Raw genomic sequence first — 10,361 nt, 5'->3', positions numbered from 1 at the left:
AGATCTGCTCATGTGTAACAGAAACACAGAACAGAACTTGAAATGTGCTCTCTATAGCAGATATCTCTTTTTGATCATAATTGGTCATAATTTAAGCCAGAGACAAATCTTCATTTCACTGTTTCAGGATACAAAGTCATCCAAAGATATTCTTCACTGTTTCAGCAGGCAACAGGAAGCAACCAAGAATGATTATATCCTATATCTGTGCAGACACAAACAAAGAAGTGAGATACCTCAAATTTGCAGACACAGTTGCATCCAGGAGGCAAATTTCATTCCCATATATTTCTTTGCCATGCTGTTTGATGCACAAAATTCATGTCTTCTTTATTATTTGGACATCTAATAATTCTTGCCTTCCTGTCTTCCAGGCATACTTATTTTCCTGTACATTTTCTTAATCTTCATTGGAAAACCTGTTTATACATGTTTTTGAGGAAACACACTGTGACAGTATCAAAGCACTATACATATGACTTCGCAGGCATTTCTTATTAGGAAAAATCAATTACTATAACCTTGGGTACAAGGAAAGTTGATTTTTGAAATGACTTCACCTGTCTCTTCATTTCACCAGTATCTTTAACACTATTAGCTTCACAGAATCAAATAGGTATTTATATGAAATTGAGAATGTTATTTCCAATGAAATTATAATAAATGAAATATAAGCTCAAAATAAGTGATAATTTTATATAATACAATATAGTAACAAAAGATCTGCTCATGTGTAACAGAAACACAGAACAGAACTTGAAATGTGGTCTCTATTGCAGATATCTCTTTCTGATCATAATCGGTCATAAAGAAAGCCAGAGACAAATCTTCACTGTTTCAGCAGGAAACAGGAAGCAAACAACAGTGTTTATATCCTATATATGTGCAGACACAAATGTGGAAGAGAGATACCTCAAAGTCAGTTGCATCCAGGAGGCAAATTACAGTCCCATATATTCCTTTGTCATGCTGTTTGATGTACAAAAATGAAGTCTTCCTTATTATTTTGACATCTAGCCTTTCTGTCTTCCAGGCATTCACATTTTCCTGCACATTTTCCTGATCTTCATTGACAAAAAATGTTTATACATGTCTTTAAGGAGAAAGAAGATACACACTGTGGCAGTGTCAAAGCACTATACATATGATTTCACAGGCATTTCTTATTAGGAAAAATCGATTACTATAATCTGGCATACAAGGAAAGTTAGCCTTTGAAAATGACTTCACATGTCATTTTATTTCACTAGTATCTCTATCACTATTACCTTCTCATATATTAAATTAAGAATGAAATTTCAAATGAAATTATAAAAAATAACCAATAAGCTCAAAATAATAAAAATTTTATATAATACAATATAGTAACAAAAGATCTGCTCATGTGTAACAGAAACACAGAACAGAACTTGAAATGTGCTCTCTATTGCAGATATCTCTTTCTGATCATAATCGGTCATAATTATACCCCCACAAATGAAGTTTAGGGGGGATATATAGGAGTCAGCTTGTCGGTCGGTTGGTTGGTCCGTCGGTCAGTCGGTCCACATCATGGTTTCCGGACGATAACTAGAGTTTGGAATGAGGTATTGTAATCAAACTTGGTATATAGCAACCTTATGTGGAAACTCCGGTTGGTATTGCATTTGGAACCCCTGGGGTCAAGGGAAAGGTCACCATTTCTAAAAATAGAAAAATGGTTTCCGGACAATAACTAGAGTTAGGAATGAGATATTGTTTTCAAACTTGGCGTATAGCAAGCTTATATGAAGACCTCGGTTTGTATTGCATTTGGGCCCCCTGGGGTCAAGGTCACCATTACTAGAAATAGAAAAATGGTTTCCGGACAATAACTTGACTTAGGAATGAGATACTGTAATCAAACTTGATGTATAGCAAGCTTATATGAAGACCTGGGTTGGTATTGCATTTGGACCCCCTGGGGTCAAGGTCACTGTTACTAAAAAAAGAAAAATGGTTTCCGGACAATAATTAGAGTTAGGAATGAGATATTGTTATCAAACTTGGCGTATAGCAAGCTTATATGAAGACCTCGGTTTGTATTGCATTTGGGCCCCCTGGGGTCAAGGTCACCATTACTAGAAATAGAAAAATGGTTTCCGGACAATAACTTGACTTAGGAATGAGATACTGTAATCAAACTTGATGTATAGCAAGCTTATATGAAGACCTGGGTTGGTATTGCATTTGGACCCCCTGGGGTCAAGGTCACTGTTACTAAAAAAAGAAAAATGGTTTCTGGACAATAATTAGAGTTAGGAATGAGATATTGTTATCAAACTTGGCGTATATCAAGCTTCTTTCAAGACCTCAGTTGCTATTACAATTTATTGAAATATTTCTTTGTACACAGTTGATAGTTTGTGTTCAAATTTTTCTTCTGACTACGTTTTTTTCAAAAAGTCAAAGTTGCTGGTGGGGGTATTAATCACCTTCAGTGATAGGTCTAGTTTAAGCCAGAGACAAATCTTCATTCCACTGTTTCAGGATACAAAGTCATCTAGAGGTATTGTTCACTGTTTCAGCAGGCAACAGTAACTGTCAACATTTTTAAATAAATAGTGACTTTAAAATTAAAATTAATTTCAGTAGTATTATTTTATCAATATACTTAAAAATAATATGTTTCTGAGAGCTAATGTGCCCTTAAACCTTCCACAAGACTTGGAGGCCTTTGCCTAAATCATAACAATGCTGCTGCTCAAAAGTGGGTGCTTGTTTAGAAGTTCCTAGGAAAGAAAAAAGTAGTACAACGTCCCCACCCGTCTTATTCCCCAGACCTTAGTCCCTGTGATTTTCTCTTGTTTCCCTTATTGAAGAAAACTATCTGGACGTCAACATGAGTCTCAAAGTGCGTTAGATAGTGCAATTTTACAGTGCCTACAGGGTGTACCTAAAGACGCGTACCTTTCTGCCTTCACAGAGTGGATTTCTAGGCTAGAAAATGTATTTCTGTTAAGGACGAATACTTGGAAGGGTTAAAGTAAATAGTATATGACTGTGCCCGATAACGCAGTTTAGAGAATTGTAACGACAAATTTAAATGAACTTCTCTTGTAATCTCAACTGATCAAAGCTTACAACTTATTTGAACCACACTAGAACTAACTAGTACTTGTGTCATATGACGAAACATGGTTGTGACCCATGTAGGACTAAAACTCGCAATCCCTGGGTTGAGAGGCTGACACCTAACCACTAGGCTATCTCTCCATTTAATCCACAATTTTATAATTGCTCTTGATATTCAATCCTAATGATGATTAAAAACTGACAATGGCCATGATTATAAACTACAAAACAAGTGTAAGTAGTCCACCTTTAAATCTTAAATAGTTTGTTATCTCATCTAAACCTCTATACTGAACAATGGTTCCATTATCAAAAGCACTCAGTAGCCTTCCCATTTTAACAACTTGTATTGTCTCCTGTGGAAGTCTGTAGATTGAGCGATGAATATCAATGTCATGGCCCATAAACTCAGCCATAGTTTCTAAATCATGTCTACTCAAGTTCAAGACCTGTGAAATGGTAGCTATATGCTTCCGTAGTTTCGTGCTTGTAATATTTTCTGCTTTACATAAATTTGCTTCTTTACCATATTTCCGTAGAACATCAGTACTTCTAATTGGCTCCTTTGAATTGAAATTGGACCTAGGAAGTAAATACAGGTTCTCTGGATGTATTCCAGCCATTTCCCTGTGCTGTAACAATAGGTCAATATTGCTTTCTATTTCAGATGTGAGTAAGACTGGTACAGTACGTCCTTTCTTCCCTCTTATTTCAATTTGGGAAAATGTTGCACATAACATTTTCTCAACAGGTGTGAGATATTCTTCCACTTCTTGGAGATTAGAAGTCTTATTCCTTCTAGAAACGATTCAGAGTCAACTCGTCCCCTGCTCAACTCGTCCCCTGGTCAACTCGTCACCTTTTGGTCAACTCGTCCCTTGGACAACTCGTCCCCTGGTCAACTCGTCCCCTGGTCAACTCGTCCCCTATATTTTATTATTATTTGTTTTTCATATATTTCATAAATTATTATAGACTGTTAAAATAATATATTATAAAATTACTGAATTGGACATGTTTTGACGCGTTTTGTATGCAAATATTTGGAGGTTTTTTTTGTCTAATAATAAGTATATATATGCATAATTCTGATTAAGTTACATTGTTAAGAAAAGCCAGCAACAAACTTGTAACAATAACAAATTTATTACATATGTACAGAAAAATTATTGAAGAAAAATTAAATAACAATTTATGTTTACAAATGCCTGAAGTCCAAATAAAAATATAAATCTCAAATGTCTTGTCTGATCCTGGAATGATCCCTTTTTGAATAGCACAGTTAAATCCAAGTTAAATCCAAGAACACTTTAGAATAAATTCCCACAATAAAATTCACAAGAATAATTTAATCTATTATAAAATCCAAGCTCCAATAAATCACTTAATATCCAAGTTGAATGATACTCCAAATGTATTGATGACTTATAAGGTAACTGATGACTTAAAAGGTAACTGATGACTTAAAAGGTAACTGATGACTTAAAAGGTAACTGATAACTTAAAAGGTAACTGATAACTTAAAAGGTAACTGATGACTTAAAAGGTAACTGATGACTTAAAAGGTAACTGATGACTTAAAAGGTAACTGATGACTTAAAAGGTAACTGATGACTTAAAAGGTAACTGATGACTTATAAGGTAACTGATGACTTAAAAGGTAACTGATGACTTAAAAAGTAACTGATGACTTAAAAGGTAACTGATGACTTATAAGGTAACTGATGACTTATAAGGTAACTGATGACTTAAAAGGTAACTGATGACTTAAAAGGTAACTGATGACTTAAAAGGTAACTGATGACTTAAAAGGTAACTGATGACTTAAAAGGTAACTGATGACTTAAAAAGTAACTGATGACTTAAAAGGTAACTGATGACTTAAAAGGTAACTGATGACTTAAAAGGTAACTGATGACTTAAAGGTAACTGATGACTTAAAAGGTAACTGATGACTTAAAAGGTAACTGATGACTTAAAAAGGTAACTGATGACTTAAAAAGTAACTGATGACTTAAAAGGTAACTGATGACTTAAAAGGTAACTGATGACTTAAAAGGTAACTGATGACTTATAAGGTAACTGATGACTTAAAAGGTAACTGATGACTTATAAGGTAACTGATGACTTAAAAGGTAACTGATGACTTAAAAGGTAACTGATGACTTAAAAGGTAACTGATGACTTAAAAGGTAACTGATGACTTAAAAGGTAACTGATGACTTAAAAGGTAACTGATGACTTATAAGGTAACTGATGACTTAAAAGGTAACTGATGACTTAAAAGGTAACTGATGACTTAAAAGGTAACTGATGACTTAAAAGGTAACTGATGACTTATAAGGTAACTGATGACTTATAAGGTAACTGATGACTTAAAAAGTAACTGATGACTTAAAAGGTAACTGATGACTTATAAGGTAACTGATGACTTAAAAAGTAACTGATGACTTAAAAGGTAACTGATGACTTAAAAGGTAACTGATGACTTAAAAGGTAACTGATGACTTAAAAGGTAACTGATGACTTAAAAGGTAACTGATGACTTAAAAGGTAACTGATGACTTAAAAGGTAACTGATGACTTAAAAGGTAACTGATGACTTAAAAAGTAACTGATGACTTATAAGGTAACTGATGACTTAAAAGGTAACTGATGACTTAAAAGGTAACTGATGACTTAAAAAGTAACTGATGACTTAAAAGGTAACTGATGACTTAAAAAGTAACTGATGACTTATAAGGTAAATGATGACTTAAAAGGTAACTGATGACTTAAAAAGTAACTGATGACTTAAAAGGTAACTGATGACTTAAAGATCACTGATGACTTAAAAGGTAACTGATGACTTAAAGATCACTGATGACTTAAAAGGTCACTGATGACTTAAAAGGTAACTGATGACTTAAAAGGTAACTGATGACTTAAAAGGTAACTGATGACTTAAAAGGTAACTGATGACTTAAAAGGTAACTGATGACTTATAAGGTAACTGATGACTTAAAAGGTAACTGATGACTTAAAAGGTAACTGATGACTTAAAAGGTAACTGATGACTTAAAAGGTAACTGATGACTTATAAGGTAACTGATGACTTAAAAGGTAACTGATGACTTAAAAGGTAACTGATGACTTAAAAGGTAACTGATGACTTAAAAGGTAACTGATGACTTAAAAGGTAACTGATGACTTAAAAGGTAACTGATGACTTATAAGGTAACTGATGACTTGCAACAACTTGGATCACTTCTATCCAGTGAAATTCTGCTGCTGATCCAGTAAGAAAGAACGTGTTGTAATTTGGCCAGCATATCAAGCTGCATCTGCTGCCAATACTGTGGGGTAGCGCGTATATTTTTAAATGAAGAGAATAACTGGTCTGTAGAAATCATTCTTTTTAATTGACCAGGATCTTTTAACTGTCCTGCACTGATATCACTCTGAAATGTCTTTCTAGTTGTCAAGGATATACTATTTTGAAGTTGTTCTTTTTCTGTTGCATCAAGTGCCTGAAATATATATTCTGTACATTCAGAGAAGCATGGGTCTTTGTTGGTTAATCTCTGACTAAAATATTTTTTTAAACTTAGTTACTGGTCTGTTGGTGCTGAATATATTCAAGCCAGTAGGAAATAGCTTTGGAAAACATAAGGCCTCCCATTCTGGTTGCTTGAAATATGTGGTAGGTGTTTGCCCTTCGGCTGGTGCAATGTTTAAAACATTTGCCATTTGAATTTCTGGTCCATTTACTGGTTGTACACATGTCACTGCATTCAGTGAAGCTTTGTTTTGAAGTTCTTCTTGAACTTCTGTAGAATTGTCAAAATCTACTTCATCCTCACTGTCGATAACTTCTTCTTCATTTCTATCATGGTGTTTGGTTATGTGATCAGCTTCACACTTATTTGTTGTAGTGCAGTCTTCAACAATGACATTTCTGTTAGCTTCAGTGTGTCCAGAGTTTTGAGAATTAACTGCTGACCAAAGTTTGGAATTGTTCTCAGCACTTTTTTGCTGCCAATTTTGGTTTTACCTGTACCTGAGAATACAGTGGTGAGTGGGTCTTCAAGTAACTAACAGCTTCATTTACAATTTTACATAGCTTGCAAGCTGTTGATGATAAGGATGCTTGTCAAAAAGTCTTCTTTTGAGAGCTAAGGTGATTATTTGAGCACTTGCTATATTTCTAGGAAGACTTGTTGTAACTTTAGAGAGATCTGAGGGGACCAAAACAACCTGACCACTTAATTTGTGCTGTGCACCTGTATGTAGAGTAATCACTTTCATAAATGGCAAAATCTGAGATTTAATCTGTTGTTCAAGAAATGTCAAATGTTCAAGTACATGTGGAATGGATTCTAATGATAGATTATTCACTAAACACAAAGCTGGAATTGAGCTTCTTTTTAAAGCAGCATCACATGTTTGACAGATCCAATCAGTTGTTGTTCCTCTCCTAGCTTCAATAATATTTCTGATTAACTCTTGCTCGATTTTTCTATACTTCGAAGGTGCATATTTCAACACTGAACGCCTAAACATAAGTCTTGCACAAGAAAAGCTTTCATACAAGGCACCATCTTTGATTGCTCGTTTAAAATGTATAATGGCTGTTTCTACAGATGTACTGTTTCTGTTAGTTTTTCTCTTAGCAGCTTCTTTTTTCTTGTCTAATATTCTTTGATTTGTAGACTTTGAATGGCGTTCATTCATTTTTCTGTAGGCATTATTTTCCTTTTCAATTTCCTTTTCAGTTTCTAATTTATTCATTCTTTCTGTTTTTTTCTTAAAGATTTTATGTGAAAATTGTACAAAATTAGAAGGCAATTAATTGTAAATTATAATTTTTATAAAATACCGGTTTTCCAAAAATCGTATCGCAGTACGAAATTTATTTTTTCATATTGCAATATATCGGTATACCGGTAAACCGTTACACCCTTACAGCATACTAGAAAATGGAAAACCTGAGATAATGTGACCATATATTATACCAGAAACAACAATAAAGCTGATTTAACTTCAAAGAATTCAAAATGCTCAAGTAACATAATTTCAAAGAAATAGTGTTTTCTTTTGAAACCGACTAAAATGTAATAATAGTGTATGTATGTTTTTACAAACTTAAACAATATACATAAAGCTTTCGATAAAATGTTAATGATGAATATCAGTAACAATCATACACAATGCAGACAACTTCTACATGCACTTAAATGGAAGTTTTAAAACATAAAGAAATGGTACAAGTAAAGAAGGATGTAAGATATGGTTTTACATCACAAAGTGAAATAATACAGCTCAATATAGTGAAATCATTAACAAGTCACTATACTCCTTAGGATAAATTAAATTCACTGGCAATGCAGATAACTTCTACATGCACTAAAAATAAAGTTTTAAAACATAAAGAAATGGTACAAGTAAAGAAGGATGTAAGATAATTATGGTTTTACATCACAAAGTGAAATAATACAGCTCAATATAGTGAAATCATTAACAAGTCACTATACTCCTTAGGATAAATTAGTATTCACTGGCAATGTAGATAACTTCCACAGGCACTAAAAATAAAGTTTTAAAACATAAAAACAAAAATTGTATGTGAGTTTATGTAGGAAAAATGTCAAAGTGGTGTTGGAGTAGCTTCACATATTTTATGCATTGTCAACATTTTTTAGCTACAATGTCCTCTTTCTCCTCATCAGACACACTGCCTTGTATTCTTGCATGGCCTACTACTTTGTCACTCCTCTTGTCAGTAAAATCATCATTCTCATCACCGTCAAAATCGTCATCAAACATATGACATGCTGCCTGTGCATCCTTGGAAGCTATTTCCCTTTTCATAGTTTTAACCTTCTCTCGCAGGTCATTATTCTCATGATGGAGATGGAGGTTGTAGTTCTCAGTAGTTGTCAACTTTTGTTGTGTTGCAACTGCCTTCATTTGAAGGTCTTTCAGTACAGAAGAACTTTGACTGAAATAGGCATTTGATGTCCTTCTTAGTCTGTTTAAGTCCTCCTTTGCATTCTGGACATCACCAACCATCAAAGAGTAGAGGCCTGCCTTCAGTTTTGTGTCCAAGTCCTCCTGAAAGGTGCTCATACTCTTACTAAAATCATCCAGGCTATTGCGGAATCCTTTTGAAACTTTGGCAGGAGAAGGACCTTCCTGCCCCTTTGAAGGTGAAGGCTCTAAAGATGTTGTATCTGATTTTGGAGAAGCCAGTGTAAAGAGAGATTGTGCACATAGTGGTTTCTTTGAGGAAGATGGGTGCTCAATAGATGAAGATTAGGTTTCGGATTTTAGTGTTGAGGTTTTGGGCGTTGCTGGATTCATGCTTGTCTAATGGATCTGAAAATAGAGTTAGGTAGGTTGCAAACTAGCTACAGTGTTATATTAAAAGCACAATCACCAATATACTGTAAAATCTGAATATTTCCTTCTGAATTATTACTTTCAAGTCTTCAAAATTTAAGGAAAATTGAAGTCTGAATTTTTTTGTCTGAAAATTTCAAAATATGTTAAGAAGGAACTCTATAAGAAAATATTTGACTTTACAGTATTTCATGACGTTTTGATTGAACAGTTATTACAAATAATAATATAATTTGATCATATTTATATGCGCAATATAAAAAAATATTCATTTATTTCGAATAAACAGCCGTTTAGTCGGGTAATTTTGACAAAAACCCAGCGGTCAGGTCTCTGTCGAGTTACACTAACGGTGACTTCGAGATTACATATCTTCTTAAAACTTGAAATGATTGTAATGACAGCTTAAATTCCTTTAAGAGTAATCAATTCCCTACCATTTGGTACCAAGATATTGAAAATTGGTGAAAAAATGTTGGAGTTATCATATGGAACTCATATTAAGATGAGTGCTGGAAAATGAGCGGCGAGTTGCATACCTTTACTAAATATATTGATAGATAGATAGATAGATATTTATTCAGGTTAAAACACACATACATGTATACATAAAACAAACACTTAAGCATTTTATATAAAACTGATGACACAATTGTAATAAAATATTTCGGAAGATTGTCAAACATAAATATCACAGACGGCTCATTAAATAATAAAATATTATAACTAAAAACAAAATCTAAAACTCTTTCTTTCCTATGACTAGATATCAATTTACTAGTTTAATAAAAGGTGACGACGTAAGTGGAAACATGTATAAAGTAGTGTGCAATAACCTCGGATTGCCCATGAAAGCCCGAAGGCTTATTTCCAATGGGGTCCTTGGA

General features: G+C 33.7%; 2 protein-coding genes across 2 annotated transcripts; both read right to left on the bottom strand.

Moving 5' to 3' along the window:
* Positions 1-2,379: 2,379 nt before the first annotated feature.
* Positions 2,380-3,964, bottom strand: LOC132753480 (uncharacterized). Its single transcript, XM_060743961.1, has one exon. The coding sequence runs from the start codon at positions 3,831-3,833 to the stop codon at positions 3,315-3,317; it is 519 nt and encodes a 172-aa protein (XP_060599944.1). The 5' UTR covers positions 3,834-3,964; the 3' UTR covers positions 2,380-3,314.
* Positions 3,965-6,302: 2,338 nt separating this feature from the next.
* Positions 6,303-8,012, bottom strand: LOC132753479 (uncharacterized). The gene is made up of 3 exons (XM_060743959.1): positions 7,184-8,012; positions 6,844-6,958; positions 6,303-6,602 (listed from the first exon to the last, which is right to left on the bottom strand). Exons 1-3 carry the CDS (start codon positions 7,861-7,863, stop codon positions 6,303-6,305), a joined length of 1,095 nt encoding a protein of 364 aa, XP_060599942.1. The 5' UTR covers positions 7,864-8,012.
* Positions 8,013-10,361: the final 2,349 nt, after the last annotated feature.

Source organism: Ruditapes philippinarum, unplaced genomic scaffold (genome assembly GCF_026571515.1).
Source record: "Ruditapes philippinarum isolate M1 unplaced genomic scaffold, ASM2657151v2 ctg10864_1_1_1_1, whole genome shotgun sequence".
NCBI lineage: Eukaryota > Metazoa > Mollusca > Bivalvia > Venerida > Veneridae > Ruditapes > Ruditapes philippinarum.
Note: the sequence above shows the minus strand (reverse complement) of the source record. Positions and strands in the feature narration are given on the sequence as shown.